Genomic DNA, 17008 nt, shown 5'->3' with positions numbered 1-17008 from the left:
GGTATTAAATACTGGATTTTTCTAGTTTTCAGACAACTACTATCGTGCTGAGCTGATTGATGCCCTAGCCAACTCTGTGACTCCTGCAGTCAGTGTGAACAACGAAGTTCGAACATTAGATAACTTAAATCCTGATGTACGACTTATTCTTGAGGAAATTACCCGTTTTCTGAATATGGAGAAGCTTCTTCCCAGTTACAGACATACTATCACAGTCAGGTACACTTTAATGAGTACTTTTCTTGGGTTTTATGTACCTTTCTGTAGTTAGCTTTTGTGATTTTAGCCTGTATGTCTTAATCTTAAATGTCAAATTCCCTTTGAGTTTCAAAAGCTGATTATGCAAGTTTTTCTTGATTTCTTTACTTTTCAGCATTAATTTTTGTCAATGTAAACCTTTAGTAGCAGTCATAATTTGATCTTTCCATGTCTCTTTAAGAAGAGCATTTATGAAAGTTTTGCCTTGTAACAATAACTGTAGGGCATGCAACATCATCTGAGCTATGTTTTCTCTAAGTTATCATGGCTGTACTGAAACCAAGCAATGGATTTGACAGGGTGGAATATTTTGTTTGTGTTTCTGCCTAATTCAGAGATAATAAGAGCTATATGCTAATGCTGTGAAAGTAATTGTAACATATTAATCGTGTTAATACAGATAACATATTTCAGAAGATTTGCAATACTTGATTTGGAAGAAATTAATTTTATTTTTCTTGGCTGGTATTCTATGAAGCTGATGTATATTTTCTTCTACCATTTCTAGCTGTTTAAAAGCTATTCGAGTGCTTCAGAAGAATGGTCATGTCCCAAGTGATCCTGCTCTCTTCAAGTCATACGCAGAATACGGGCACTTCATCGATGTCCGGATAGCAGCACTGGAAGCTGTTGTTGACTACACAAAAGGTACTTTTTTCCAAGTATTCTGACATTATGTAACAATTCTACATATATGTAATGCTTACCTCATTAATGTTAGGTTGAAATAGTGTCCATCAGAAGAGGTGTGGTCACAGGTTTTTAATAAAAAACTGAGATTTCTATTATTGTTTTGTCCCAGCAAGTACAAGTGTTATGAAGATGTGCTGAGCATTGTTTCTCAGTGCTTTGCAAATTGAATCAGATATCAATGTTTTGAAATAATGAGTGGCAGTAAGGGGATTTGATAATTTGTCTTTAACACTTCAGTGACTTTGATTTAGTTGATTTTAGCCCTAATTTCTAGTCAAAGTAATTGATTTTGCTTTACCTTCTTGCTAATATCTTAATTGTGCTTTTTGCATGCATCTTTTGGTTATAAATTTTGGAAACTTAGATTATTGCAGATATATTTTGGCTGATTCTGTTTTGTCATTCCTTATGTATCGCTTATGTTTGTGAGATGTTTACATTCTTTTAATATTGCCTTTATCGTAGTTAACTATTGAAGATCCATGGAAAAAAAAAAAAAAGCCCTGGACAGTTTCTTAAATGTTCTGTAGTTGATACTCAATCCTGACAGATTTCTAATGGCAGTTAGAAATTACAGCTTCAGTGATCTGCATTACATGAAGTTAATTTGATATTATATTGTCATGTTCATTTATTTGGGTTAGTCTTCCTTTGATCAGCAGATTTGTAGTACTTTTGTGTTTGGAGGTTTATACCTTTCAAAGTGGTCAAATCATTCAGTTCTTCCTCTGTAGCAGACTGGGGGATCTAGATTTCTAATTATTCTGCCTCAGATTTCTTAGGTTTGTTTTGTTTTCAGGGTAAAGGAGAGTTTCCTTTGCTTGATACATGAATAATTGTTTTCTCCTTCATTTTAAGGGCTGTATTACCTTGACATTATGCCTGTTATTCTATTCAGAGACTTCTCAAACTAGATAAGCAGTGGGAGGTTTCAAGGCAATTGAGTCTTGGAGTGAATGCATTCAGTGAAACTCAGGCATCCAGTCAGACTGAAAGCAGGCTGTCATTCTGAGCAGCTGATACCTGTGAGGGAGGCTGTGCACCCAGCAGTGCTCAGGCTCCCTCCTGTAATCACCAGACACTGTATCCTTAATCCACTGCACACAGACCACTTAGTGATCCTGTGAGTGATAGCTAGAAAACAGAACTGTGCTAGTGCTGTGCATATCTCTCTCTTATGGGTGACTTGCTTTTTTCCACCCTTCATAGAATGTTAGTGGAAATATTTGCTGGAGAATAGAAAGCTTACTCATCAGCTCTTTCTTCAGAACAATCTCCTCACTAATTTCCTCCCACCCTGTGGAAAGACAAACTGATAGAAATAATGTTTTCTCGTTAAATTCTTGACCTTTTATGGATGGTATTTATAGTTAATAACTGGCTTGAATAAGAAAGTGCTTGTACTACAAAGTTCTAAAGTACATCTTTAAAACAGCTGATCAAACGGGATGTGGTATAAGCAAGATAATAGAGTAAGTTGCTTGAAATCTACAGGAAGCTAAAACTTGAATGGTGAAAAGTAGTAGATTACTTGTAATCAGTGGTTGATCTGAACAGAGTTTTTGACTGAGCTCACTCTGAGATCTGATAATGACATACTAGAATACTGCTGTACCTAGGTACCTTGTCCCTTGCCAACAGCTTTTTCTCTGATGCAGAGGTAGCAGATGCAAATATTTATCTTCTATCACAGCCTGATATCTAGCTAGTCATCAGTCATTTCTCAAATACAAGCTTCCAGTATTGAACACAGAATCTCCCGCTCCTTCTGTAAGACTGGTGGGTTTTTGGTGGAGGGATGATCCAGAAACTCAGTGTGCTGACTTCTTACTCTAGCCATAGAGAAGTTAGCAGTGCTTGCCTTGCAGAGCCCTAAATCTGGCTTTGGAAGGAGAAATGATTGGTGATCTATTGCCAAGAGATCTGATTCTCATTGTTCCCAGTTACCTGGTTTCCAGTTCACACTGGATGCAAACCAGCGGCTATCAAGTGCCTGTTGCTTGTGCCAGAGCTGGCTTTTAACAGTACTTGTAAAGGAAGCTAACCGATTTTGTAATTTCCATAAAAAGGAAAGTCTGTGTTTTCTGGGTGGAACTTTCTGAGTAGAAATAACACTAACTTTTTTTGAGTAACTTGAAAAGAAATAATTTCTTCATGGAACAGAGTAACTTGTTTTCTTTGCCATTAATAGCAAGGGGTTTTTTGAGAAATGGTAACTTTTTAAAATGCTTGAGGCAGCATACAAGGGGGCTTGGACAGTTTATCTAAAGTCACTTGAAGTGAAAAGGGTTTTTTAACTTTATAAAATTTACTTATGAGAGCAGTATTACTATTAATAGTTACTTGTATAGAACAAGGCAGTTGCATACTTGGAAGAGAAAACAACAAACTATTCTTAATAAATAACCATTATCAAATTTGAAGAATGTGAATGTTCAGTGTCAAAGATGCTCTCCTGCAATTGAAAACTGCGACAACACTGCTTGTAATTTAAAAAAAAAAACTTGTAAGGGGATTTTTGTTTCAGAAAGCAAGCACATGTTTATATCTACCAGAAGTATGAAAATCCAGACATGTTGCTTTTCCCACAGCCTTCATGTAGGCAAACTGACAAGCTACAGATAGGATGGGTGGTCAGTGCGGTGGATAAGAATTCAGGTCATGGGCCACACTCAGAGGGGGGTGATCAGTGGTTTTTACTAAGGCTGGCAGTCTGGCACAAATGGGTCTCCCAGGAAACATCTTCAGAAATTATGTAGAGAACAGCATTGAAAGCAGCCTCACCAGGTTTATTCATGAGAATGCTGGTGGCATTCAGAAGAGAGAGACATCTCACAGAGAGACCTGGGCAGGCTGGGAGAGCAGGAGAGCAAGAACTGGATGAAGTTTATCAAGTGCAAGGTCCTGCACCTGGGACAACATAACCCAAGAGCCCAGAACAGGCTAGGATCTGTGCTTGGGGAGCAGAATCACTGAAAGGGACCTGGGGGTCTTGGTGGAAGAGAAGCTGACCACAAGTCAGCAGTGTGTGACTGCAGCAGATCAGATCTTGGGCTGCATCTGCAGGAACCATACTAACAGAGACTGAGATGTGATCATCCCACCTACTTTGTAGTCAGTCTGCACTTCAAGCAGTGTGTATAGTTGCAGCCCTCACAATTCAAGAAAGTTGTGAGCAGACTGCAGAGGGTCCAAAAAGGGGCCATGAAGATTATCAGAGGGGTGCAAGAGCTGCTCTATGTGAGAGGAGTGGCAGAGTTAGCTCTTTTCTCCCAGGATAAGAGAAGGCTTAGGGGGGCTTCATCGCAATATTCCAGTACTTAGAGCGCAGCTGCAAAGTGAATGGAGTGTCTCTTTCCTCCACGTGGAAAGGAGAAGGATTAATAAGTTCCACCAAGAGACATTTCATCTTGATAAAAGAAAATTTTTTTTACAGTGAAAATAATCAATCAGTGGCACAGCCTCACCAGGGATGTAGTGGAATCCCCATTGCTGGAGGTTTTCAAGATGCAGTTGGACAGAATGCTAGATAATCTCATCTAGGCTCCCTTTCCCATGGAAGGTTGGAGCAGATGATCTTGAGAGTTCTCCAAACCAGGCCTGGTTTATGGTTCTTCTGGCTAATAAGATTTCTTCTGCCTGAGGTCAGGTTTAATTTGTCATTTCTGTCCAAATTGTTTCACAGTTCCTATATAAATTTGAAAAGCAGATTAAATGCATTAGTAGCAAAGCTTTGGAAGCCTAGAAGGCTTAGTTTACACTATAAGGCAAATAACAGGGAAGACTTACTTCATTTCTAGCAGAAATAAGTTTAAAACACATTTTTTTTAATCACAAATGTGTGGTGTTACCTGGTTTTGTTATCCAGTACCATCAGCCTAAAGAATTAATCTCCCAGACTTTTCATTTTCTAATTAAAAAGCATTCTAAAATCCCTTTTGTTAGTCAAAATAATTACAATTTGCTAATGATTCTGACTTTATGTTTGCAGTGTTGCAATTTGCTGTGTGGTAATAAAATGCTATTTTTGTTCCATGCAAAACAACGTTTGTTTGCAGTGTTCTAGCTGCCTTCTGTCCCAAGCCAGGAAGAGCAGCTGTGCATTGAGCTGAGCACAGGAAGTAACTAATCCCTTAAAAGTATGTTCTCTGCATAGTTTTTCAAAGGTTTCTGGTTTTTAAGGCAAATCTGAGATTGTAGTTCTGATCTGTATGGATACAGATTTGCTCTGGCATCATCCAGAAGTGTGAAGCCATACTCTGAGCAGTGCACTGTGTGAGCTAATATATTCTGCCTCTGAACTGGGCTTACTGGAGCCTCACCAGTGTAACCAGTTTTGTTTTGGCTAGACTGTGGGAAGAGCAGGGCTGACTTGCAAGTGGCCTGCAAAAGACTCTCTAGCCATTATCTAAGCACTATTTTAATGTAGTTGCTTCCCCAGAAAGGGGGTCTTACATTCTAGTTGTCCAAAGCATTTTTAAAATTTGTAATAGAATGAAGTGCTGGTTCTTATATTACAAATAAATGCCTCTTCTGTTAAAAGCAACTTACTCTAGTGAAATAACAAAAAAATAACTGGTATTAGAATTGGTTGGAATAAAGAAATTATATTTTAAAATTGTTGACCTAAACCAAACCAAAATAAGGAAGAGAAGTTGAACTGAGGTATTTAGAACTAAAAATACAATTGGCTAGGCGAAGAAGGAAATACGTTGCTAGGACCAGAAGATGGAAGGCAGTAGAAATGTCTGTGGACTTGTCCATCCAGTAATGATTAATACACTGTCTTCATTGTTTTGAAGAAATGACAATACTGCTGTAAAAATCTTACAGTTATGCACCTGACAGAAAGATCTCAATAAAAATTCTTTCATGTTTTGTGTAATTAGTGATGATGATTTCCGGTGTAGTTTCCTATTTTGCAATATTACTCCAATAATCAAAGGAATTTTGTAATGTGAGTTACATGTTAAACTTACAAGCTGACTTTGTTTCCAACAGTGTCAAACACCAATTTTCTAGAAGCATGTGATAATAGGTTTCAAAATCCATTTTAGCTGCAAAGTACAATGATTTAAAAAACTAATGAAGGCTAATGAGAGGAGCATGATTACTGTTTTATGTAAGCCCTGTAGTAGTCCTCTTTGAGTCCTCTGTAAAGATAGTAATCTTTCACAGATTCCTGTGTATGGGAATTGTATATTCTCTACAGATTATGCTATGCTTCTGATTCTTGAAAGAATATTTGAATGTGTTCATTTTAGGAAGCACACAATATCAAGATGAGCCTTCACTCTGGTTTTCCCTATCAATGCTCATGCACATAGTCAAATTGGTTTTTACTGAACAATTGAGGGGTGTAAGAGTTCTGTAAATGTTTCTATATCCATGTAGAGTAAGATACTTTTTACTTTGAATTTGCTCCATAATTAGTGCAATAGTTCTTTAGTTGCAATGATTCATGCTCTTTATGTGCTAATTCAGGAACTCATTATTGTCTTCATCAAAATCCTTCCAGTTTATATATATTAATAGGCATTTTATTTTATTTTGCTTTGCAGTTGATAGGAGCTATGAAGAATTACAGTGGCTACTCTCTATGGTTCAGACTGATCCTGTACCATACATAAGGTGAGTTAATAAAGAGACAGGTTTTTTACTAATGCTGAGGCTATTAAGTAAATTCTTCACCTGGAATCACCATAATAGATCAGATCCTTAACTGCTTCTTCACCAAACTGTATTTCCTTCTTGTTATTTTACATTAATTGAAACGTGTTTAGATGTTTCAACAGTTCACATCTCAAAAATTAGTATATTCTGCTCTTATTTTGCATTGTGTTACTTTTGTCTTTTATGTTCTGCCGTGGCAGAAGTTTGAGATTATTTCCTGATCATAAATAAAGAGTATAAATATGATGTTGCATATGGCAAAAAAGACTTCATGATATTTAGAAAAGACAGAGGCTGAGACATAGTGCACACAATATTTGGATACCAAGGGGTGTAAAGCAATTGTCAGACTGTAGATGGGGTGAAAGGATCATGTGAAAATATGGTGGAATTTCTAGTGTTTCTTGTTTCAACTTCATTTTCACACGAGTGGTTGGGTATTTTAGTATGTTTGTTAAAAACCTGTGAACACCAAGGTTCATAATAAATGTTTTTTCCCAACACTTTATTTTTATGACCACCATTGAAATACTGAGTTTCAAAGTTAAATAACACTGCTTTTACTTTCTCTATATAGGTGATTTCTTACAAATACCATAACTGCAAGGTTGTTCTGTTTCATTTCTGTCATTCTTGTTAATGGAAATAAATACAGGTTTAGCTTCAGTTTAAGAAGATTTACTTTTATTTGTATCCTTTTAAAGAGGAGTTTAAATTTTGAATTGAGTGCAATATGTTAGCCTCTTCTAAAAGAAAATTAAAAAAAAAGAAGTATCTGCAAGAGTCTTCTTGTTCCAAATATATAAGACAGCAAAGTGAAAGCTGGCTATTCAGAGAAAAATTGTTAAAATAATAAGTAATGAAACAATTCATTAAATGTTTTCAAGGCCAAGTTTAAAGAAACAGAAATGTATCTACTTTCAGCTCAGTCTGTAAATACTGTAAGCAGCATGGTAACTGCAGGATCTTCAAAAACCAATGTAACTTAAGAGGTGGCAGTGTTTGTTTCCAGGAAAATGTACAAGTCACTGTTTTTTGGCCCTGCCATTTTGTATCAGTCATAAACATTTGCAGTATCAGTATGCAAGGAGTTTATTTGCCAGTGTTACATCTTCTTGGTAAACTTCCAAGTCAGTGCAAAAAAAGATCATGACTAAACAGAAGAGCTTAATGTAGCCTACAACTTTTGACAGTTACATCTAAAAACATCCTACTGCTTTGCACCTTACTTTTTATCTCCAAGTTATATTGCTGATGGTAAATCTGTGTCTGTGCATTTTGTGGACAGAAGGAAGAACTCGAGGCATAAAACATTGGTTTAAAAATTGGAACTAATCATGTAAGTTTAATAAGTTTGTAAGAATATTGCAAACTGTATGGACTTCTTATCTTTGGGGGTTTTCTTTTGGATTTAATAAAGATTATTTTTGTGTTTCTTTCAGGCATAAGATTTTGGATATGCTAACTAAGAATCCACCTTTCACCAAGAATATGGAGTCCCCCTTATGTAATGAAGCTTTGGTAGATCAGCTCTGGAAACTGATGAATTCAGGTTAGGTTTTTTGATTTGCTTGGGTTTTTTTGTTGCATTAGAGTTTTATTATGAGGTTTTGTGAAATAAGTATTAAAAACTTGCTTCAGAATATGCAGAGAGCTCTCTTAGTTTCAGTAGTTAGAAATGGAAAATCCAGTCTCAGAAGCTGAATATAATCTATGTACTTCCAGAATACTCTTCATGACATAGGCTACCGAACCTTGTTTTTAATTCTTCTGGTTACTGATGTAGTGTGCTTTGATGTTCTTCTGCACAGAATCATACTTTGAATGTTCAAAATTGTTCAAAGCAAGTGTTTCCTGAAATAATGGTGTCTCTGTTACACTTAGAGTTTGCTTTACATTACATGGTCTCTTTTTGTCCTCTCTTTCTAAACTCTCAGGGAATATGAGAGGACAGCATTGATATAGATAATTTAAATGAGATTTTTAGAGGTGCATTATAGACCTAAAACTCAATTTGCCTTGTGAGATTAGGAAAGATCTTAGTGAGAGAAGGGCTTGCATCTTTACCATTGACCTGTTTTTCATTACTGAAGCAGTTTTATCCAGTCCTGACAAACTGCCCTTTAACATCTGGCACATTGCTACACAGATTACATATAAACATTTATATAGCTTTTTTAGGTCATTGCAGGCTTTCTGTTCTCTGTATGTCATTATATTCAGTGTTTAAAAGTTTACAGCTACACTCCAGGGGTTGAAGTGAGGAGACTACTAGTAGTTCAGTTTCATAGGAATTGCCAACTGTCAGACACAGAAAATAAACAATTTTGATGTTCCCATCAGAGAATTTGTTTTTGCTTTTTCATGGGAGAAGAGTGTGTGCAGTGTTACAAGCATTACCTCTTTTTGCAAGCAACGAATAGGGTATACATTCTCATTAAGGTTCATGGGGCTTTAAGTACCTAAAGTTCTATGCCTCAAGATGACATAATGTTTCAGTTCATTTTCTGTAAGGAATAACTGTGGCATTCCAGGTTGCCTTGAAAAAAATTGTTGATGTGTGACAAGCTAGTAGCCAGGTTTAAAGGTGCATGATTCTAGAATCATGAGTTGCTTTTATTTAACATAAGCACATGTAATGGAGAACAGACTCTGATTGATATATGTAATTGGTTTTTTTCTGTGCTAATCTGAATTAAATTGATAATATCAAATTGTTCTAAAATTAACATTTTTGAATGTGTCATTCTCTGGGGAGTATTTTAATGTTAGAAATGTCCAGATTAATATTAATTTGCTTTCATTTGTAACTGGGTAAGTGTAACTGGTAAGGATAAGCTAGGCTTACTCCAAATACTATTTTGGCCCCATAAAACTACTATTTACAGGGATAAATCTTGTAATTTTATTTTGTGCTAAGTCTTGCATGGCCACATTAATATGGCAGTTGGCACATCTGTGTCTTGTTTACCAGATATAGTTTAGTTCCTGCTGGGGAACAATATGTTCAATAAACTTGCAATCAGTCAAGAGCTGGGCTGAGTTAACACCAGAACTGCTGTATTTGCAGCATTGCACCAGATGTTAAATGTCTTTCTGTCGTGATTGGTGCCAAACGTGCTTAGACCATTTGTGTATGAAGATATTAAAGCAGTACACAGCTTGTAGTGAAAAATAATTTAAAAATAAAGCATTGCTTTGTGCAGTAAGAATACATATTTTGAGTATGAATACAAAGTAAAGTATTGAGTATTCAGTGAAGTACATGATGTAGTAATGATGTTAAAAAGCATGCTTGTGCATTTCTCTTATCTTTACTTCCAGAGAGTAAAGATCTTAGTCATGCTTAAAGCTCTTACTATATTTTGTGGAATACATGGGCAAATGCAACCAAATCCATTGATACAGGAAGCCAGTGTAGTAACAAAGTATTCTATTTACTTGTCCAGTAGAAAAACTTAAGAGTGCAACTTGAAAAATAAAGGCATATGGGTGTTGTTATGTTTCTTTTATTTTTCATTATGTTACTATAGAATTTACTTCTCCAGTCTTGTTCTACTAAATGTATCTAACTTACAACCCAGGAAACTTAAAGCCTTCCTTTTAATCAGGAAAGTTTAAAAAGAAAGCAAGAGCCAATAAGAGACAGGAATAATGAAGGAAGTGTATCTTAAGCACAGAAAATGTCATACTCTGCTGTGCCTGGATTACTTAAACTGTTATATTTGTGGGAGAGGAGGAGATTTTATCTCTATACTAAAAATGTCTTTTGTATTTAGGAACTTCACATGACTGGAGATTACGATGTGGTGCTGTGGACCTCTATTTCACACTCTTTGGCCTCAGCAGACCTTCCTGTTTACCATTGCCAGAGCTTGGACTTGTTCTTAACCTGAAAGAAAAGAAGGCTGTACTCAATCCAACAATTATCCCTGAATCAGTTGCAAATACTCAGGAACCTGTGAACAGTTCTAACAATCATGGACAGCCAGCAGGATTTCAGAACACCGTAAGCACAAACCATCTCCATCCATCCTATTCAGCTGGCTCCGAGTTCTTGCATGGGTTGCTGATTTAATTTTGTGTTGTGTTCAAGCCTCTCATGCTTTACCTTCTGACCTTATTGCTCTTTATTCTGTCCACTTGAAAAGCTGGCATATACCATGAGTTTTTGGACATTTTTAACTGTTTTGCATTGCATATGCATGCTTTTACTTGTTTGTTGGTTTTTTTTTTCCCTAATCTCATAATTTCTGTTCCTTATGAAACTTACTGCTTATGAGATATGAAGTGATTCACAGAAATGTTTGATGCTGTGATGAAAGCTTTTTTCATGAGACTGTTTCTTATAGGCAAGTTATCCAATTTTCCAAACCAAACCCTTTTATCAGTAAATCTATTGCATCTTAAAATACATAGATACTCCTCATTATAAACAACTTAAAGTGATCTGAAAGTTGAAATTTTAACACATATGCATTGAACATTTGAATCTGACATTTTAGTATTGTGCTCTGAAGGATTTGTAACAACTTCTGAAGAATGGCATACATTCAGTTTGGTACCTTTCTGGATTCAGAGGCTTCAGTCCTAACACATATTCCATTGTGTAGTTAGAACATAAATTTTTATAAACTCTTTCTGCAAGAATAACTGCCACTGCTGCAAGACCAAGTTTTTGGTGTTTTTTTGACAAATTTAATTGTGAGGGGGGGAAAAAATTAACAGACGTGGAAATAATAAGTGATTTTTTCTTAACCATTTCAAAAGCAGCATGTGATTAGCATGTTTGACACTCTTTCCACCTTTTCGAGTAGGATGGTTTACTCTTTACTTTATCGGTCCCATAGTTAATGCCTAAATAGTTTTTATTAAAAAGTATGCTGAGAATACTAATTAACAGTACCCTGCAGGCCCTTTCCAGCAGGGGGAGAAAATGCTAGTAGAGTCAGATATTGTTTGACCTGTCCTGCATATTTACAGATCATGTAGTAAGTCCTAATTTGCTGCACCTAATCATTAGAATTAAATAGCAGGAGGCATTTTGTGGCAGATTTTTAGGCTGCAGTTCAGTGAACACCCAAACTTTTTTTGCAGCCAGACTACCAAAAGATTTCCCCTTAACTTTTCTTTTTCTAAACATTCCTCTCCCTTGTGCTAGCATAGTAGTGGTTGCTGCAATAGTGAGCTGGATCAGGGAAGATCTGGTTGAACAGTATCTTTTTATGAAAAGACATTTCATAAAAATTTCAGTTTCCTGAGCCAGTTTGTCACATAGTTGTAAGAATGCTTGTGACATCCCAGGACAGAACTGTGTGTGCAAGAGGCTGCTTCATTTAGCAGCGTACTCGCTTGTCCTGGTGTGGAAATACAGCACTGGTATAAGCCTCAGTTTGTACTTCATCCCTTGTATCTTCTGTTTCTCATCTTCATTCTCCTACCCCTTACCTTAAGGTTACCATTTTCACTGTAACTTCCCCAAAATTCAGGGAACTGATTTTCCAGTAGTATAAAACAAAAACTGCCTCTTGTGTCAGACAAAGTTAATGCAGAAATCTTTCACAATAGCAGTGCCTTGGACAAAGTAATACGGATGAAAAAAGGGAAATGCATATTTGAGGGGGGGAAAAGAGTAAACAGGTGATAGAATTTATCAGATTAACTAGATTCTGTAAAGTGACATACACTGAGAGCATAAATATGTTAAAATCAGTACTGATAGAGTGGTGCCACTGAAGCTGCTGAGGATGATAAAAATTACCCACTTCATAAAACAGAACTTGAATTTTTCAGGGCAAGAGTTTGTGGGGCTAGAGTGCCCTTTGTAGGATAGAAGAAGAGCAGTTCAGGGGAACAGTATATGCCCTTGAGAGTCTATGGTATATATGCCTTTTATAGTTTTTAGTGAGCTTTTAATTACATTTGCTTCTGTGGATGCTTTATTTTCCCTTCTAAATTTTGTCTGTTAGACTTGTTGAAACACCTATCTCCTGTTTTCATTACTGTAAGTGTAACTTAGGAGACTCTCCTGTTTTTCTATTTCTTTGACCTTGTTCTTTTTATAATCTTAAGCAGAAATTTACAAAACAGTTTTTTTATTTTTTAATAAATATTGTTGTAAAATAAAGAAAAAGAAATTATAAGTACTCATTATGATTTGTACTAAGTAAAGTAAGCGTTAGCTTTTAAAACAAACTAAAAGAAGATTTAGCTAAATCCCATGTGTAGATCAGAGGCTATCACAGTTTTTCAACTGAGATTTGTCCTGAGGAGAGTCTGCAAAGCACAGATTTATAGACAGACTATTCAGAGGCAGCAAATGTTGTTGCACACCAACAGTACCATGATTGTGAGAAGCGACAGAAAAGATGCCAATGCTAGATATGCAGAGGGAGCAGGGACAGAAAAGAGAAACTATGTTTGTAGGAGTGGTTGGCACAAATCCATATAGGGTTTTAGAAAATACTTCTTGCCAGAGCTACAGAGAAAACTTTGTTCAAATTAGCCACTTTACTCAGAAGATTTTTCAGGTATCAGGTCGCTTTCTCTGAAACACGGATCTTGCTATCTTCTAATTTTGGTCTTTTAATGCTGCTTCAGGAGGATGATCATCTTATTAAGGAAACAGCATCCAGCATTTCTGGTCATCAGCAGGGGGTGAAGAGGAAGGCTGATATGCCACTCGGGTCTCCATTGGAGCCAGGGCAAATACTAGAGAAGAATGAAGACAGTAAAGTCAAACTCAAAATCAGAGTAAGAAATGGAAATTCAACTTGCACAATGTGTAGGGTGTTCAGAATGACAGCAGTGGCGTCTGCTGGCTTCCCTTGAAGCTGTGTTGAAACAAAAGGCATGCTGTGAATATATGTACAGCAGTTGTTATGCTTACTTTGGCAAAAATATTTCCTATCAGATTCTTTATTGGCTGGCAAGAGCTAAAGTTGACAGATAATGCTCTTGTTCACACAGCTTCACAGTAAATTAGAAAGAAGGAAAGACACCAACCCTTTTTAATTTTATTGAATTTTTATTCCTTTGCAGTGGTAGATATCACTTCCTTTCCCTCTCACCCCCAGTTTACCTCAAAACTAAAATATTTTAAAATGTGTTTAGTAATGCTTTTATGAATTATTAGCATCTGCTTATTTTCTTTCCTGATATCTTAGTTCTCCAACTCTCAAGAGGAAGAGGAAATTGATATGGACACAGTTCATGACAGCCAAGCCTTCATTTACCATCATTTGAATATGCTGGAGAGACCATCCACACCAGGTATGAGTAACTTTATAGGCAAGGTGATTGTATTTTTTTAACTACTTCAGCTGTGAGGTGTTTTTTGCTACTGTTTATTTCCATACATACAGTGTTGGTAAGTGTTAAATGTTTCTGGAACTCCAGGAACTTCAGAAAGGATGCATAAAAACATTTCTTTGGGTTTAAGTAGATGCATAGGTAAGTATATACATGTGTATTTTCACACATATCTAAGTAAGACAAATCATTCTGATGAAAGTGAAAAGCTAAGGAATGAATAAAAGAGCACAAAGTTTTAAGTAGAATCCCATAAGCAATTAAGTAAAATGTTTCTTGCCATAGGTGTCATTTAAAAATGCATAATTTTTTAAAAATAGCAAGACTCCTCGGATAAAAAAACCTCTCAAATACTAATGATTTATAACTTAACATTAGCAGTTAAAAAATATACAAGCCTCAAATGTATTTAGAAGGATTTTCCAAAGTTGAAAAAATTGCATCTGTGAGTAAAATTGTTTCATTTCAAGCACTTCCTTTCTTTTACTATTTCTCTTAGTATCTTTTTTTATACAATACTTGACAATTTTTTTCTCAAGACATAGTGTTTCTAAGAAAAAAAGATGGTGGAATTTCCACTTGTTTTAAAGTTTCTTAGAAACTTTAAAAGAGGTTGAACTTCTACCTTCTTTTTTTTTCTGTCACTAGCCAAGAAATTCAGCAGTTTGTCTCATTTCCCCAAAATGTTTTAACATGTCTGCAGCTCAGTTCTAGAAAGTGCCAGTGGAGCAAAGCTGAGGTCATGTGACAATGTACCAAGCATTTTGAGGAATCTTCCATACAGATTCAGAACAACATTTTAAGGTTGCAGTACTGTATTGTGTAAAAGTGAAGTTTTTTGCTTTAGATTTCAGAGTAATTGCCCTCTTGTTTGTTTTTCTTCTTTTAATCCAGTGACTGTCTAGTGTAAAACAGGAATAGACCTTAGCAGCAGGATCTGGAATGTTGGTTCCATCTTGAGTTGCCCTAGGTCCTGACCTATGCTGACAGGTGACCTTATCTGGTTTCTCTGTGACCAGGCAGTTTAGTGGCCCCATTGTAGAGGACTGGTGGATGCTGCTGCTCTGAGGATCCTGCTGAGCTTGGTGCCAGTGGTGCAGAAGCTGGAGGCTCATACTCCATTATGAGCCTTGGACATAATGCTTTAATGGCTGTCACTTCTCAACTAAGAAATTAGGGTCACATTAAAACACATATATATAGGGAGGTCTAGTTTCTGGATTCCAGATGGCCTTCATTTAATGACGTGTGCCTACAGGCAACTCCACCAGGACAGCTTTGTTATTAGGTATCTAGAGTAGCAAAACCCACAGCTTTTTGACCTACTGCAACAGTGTAAAGGAACAGGCTGCATATAGGTTATTCTGATGAATTTAGGAGCCTATATCTGCAAAGCTTTAGTTTAAACTTCTCAGATTTGCTTTGAATTTTGTTCTCAACCATTACATTTTCTGTTACGGCAAAGAATGACGCATCCAGGGCATGCAGGTGCAAAGCTGATCTGCTGAGGATTGATATTTATAACTCTTACATGATATTTTGCAACAATTTATCACTAGATTTACACACTGTATGGAATATAAAGTCATAAACAAAACTCTGCCAGATACGTCACAAATAGGACCATGGGGACCCTCTGTGCGCCAGCTCTGTGCTCCGGGACTGTTGCGGATTAAGTTTGTGCTGGAGGTCAGGAAGGGTGAAGTCTGACCAAGAGTGGAGCAATGGCCACTTAACTGGTGCTTTTAGAGACCCACAGCAGACACAAGCTACTTCAAGTCTCACTTGTGTCCTGAATGACCTTCTCACCCCTGTTGTTTAGACATTCAGCACACTGTAATACATTTTCTTTCATAGGTAATAAATGAGACAAATGCCAGGTTTTGCACCAGAATTCATTTTAAATAGTAAGCCTTTGAAAAGCATTATTTTTAAACACTTCAGATTATTTTATTCTTTTTTTTTTTTTTTTTTTTTGGTTTGTGCTATTAGAAACAGTTCCACTTCACATATTTTTTTGCTTCTAAAATTTCACCTGTTTCTTATTCATGTCATTTTTCTTAGAAGCAGAAATGTATGAATTACAGACGGAGTAAATGAAGATAGTTCAATCTTTAGGAAATGGTATACTGCTGAGAAGAAACAGATGGGGAAAAACAAAAGCATGCATAAATAAAATTGTTCACACATAGGAAGAGTGTTCTGTTTTACAAAGGAATACCAGGGCCTGTGAGGTTTTGCAATAATGATGGAGGATGAGTGCATTTCATGGAGTGATTATTGTGAAATAGATTGACAGGAGGTTCTAAAATGGTCTCAGTGTCTTGTTACTAAATCTGCCTCAGTTCTGACTCCTAATTGGAAGGAGTGAGCTCTTGGTCCACCCACAGTTTTCCTCCCCCAGCTGTGGGCTCTGTCCCCGTGTGTCACATGAAGTGTTAGTTCATCAGCTGAACACAGCATGTGAAAAGCAGCTGCCAGGAGGAAGTTCATGTTGGGTCCTGTCGGATCTGTGTTTTTTTTTCTGGATTGTTGGGTTGGGTTTTTTTTTCCATTTCCCAGACCACCCCAAATGATGATTTAGATTTGGTCAAGCTGATGTAACCGTCCTAACACCAGGAAAATATTATTTTCCTTTAAAAGTTTGGGGAGGGGGGCAGGGGGAAGGGGACATGAGGGTGAGAATGTTTTTGCATGGTTCTACCCATGGATGTGAAAGCCTAAGGCTGAAACAATAAAACAAGTTTTCTAATACAACTTGTGCTGGATTACAGGTTTCAGTGTTATAATTACAGCGTCTGTCCCAGTTCATGCAGAAAATAAATGGTTTAAATGCTATTAAAGCATTCTCACTATGATAGTAAAACTGTGGACTCTGTCAGTTGTAGGGAAATCTGATCATTTTATCAAGAAATTATTAATACAAAACATTAGTTGTGAATTGTCTAAAGAATGCTGTTGTGATGGTTACTCATCTGCCCTTAGTGCTGGAAACTTGGTAGCCTCTTTTGAACCTCCAGGGCTGTGCAAGGTTACATTTCTAATGTGAGAACATATTTTATTTGCTATTAAT

The 17008-nt window shown here is 36.6% G+C and overlaps 1 protein-coding gene across 7 annotated transcripts in view; it reads left to right on the top strand.

Annotated features, from left to right (window-relative positions):
* TAF2 (TATA-box binding protein associated factor 2) overlaps positions 1-17008 on the top strand; it is a 60832-nt gene that overhangs the window by 35253 nt on the left and 8571 nt on the right. For 4 of the 7 annotated variants that reach the window (XM_085573942.1, XM_085573940.1, XM_085573939.1 and 1 more), the window contains 7 exons: positions 26-219; positions 767-906; positions 6513-6582; positions 8067-8176; positions 10404-10633; positions 13225-13377; positions 13791-13896. In XM_085573942.1, coding sequence (XP_085430068.1) covers positions 26-219; positions 767-906; positions 6513-6582; positions 8067-8176; positions 10404-10633; positions 13225-13377; positions 13791-13896 — 1003 coding nt within the window. The remainder of the gene's footprint in view (positions 1-25; positions 220-766; positions 907-6512; positions 6583-8066; positions 8177-10403; positions 10634-13224; positions 13378-13790; positions 13897-17008) is intronic. The other 3 variants (XM_085573945.1, XM_085573944.1, XM_085573941.1) reach the window with 1 other exon arrangement.

The sequence above is a fragment of the Lonchura striata genome, chromosome 2 (genome assembly GCF_050655825.1).
Source record: "Lonchura striata isolate lonStrDom1 chromosome 2, ASM5065582v1, whole genome shotgun sequence".
Lineage (NCBI taxonomy): Eukaryota > Metazoa > Chordata > Aves > Passeriformes > Estrildidae > Lonchura > Lonchura striata.
Note: the sequence above shows the minus strand (reverse complement) of the source record. Positions and strands in the feature narration are given on the sequence as shown.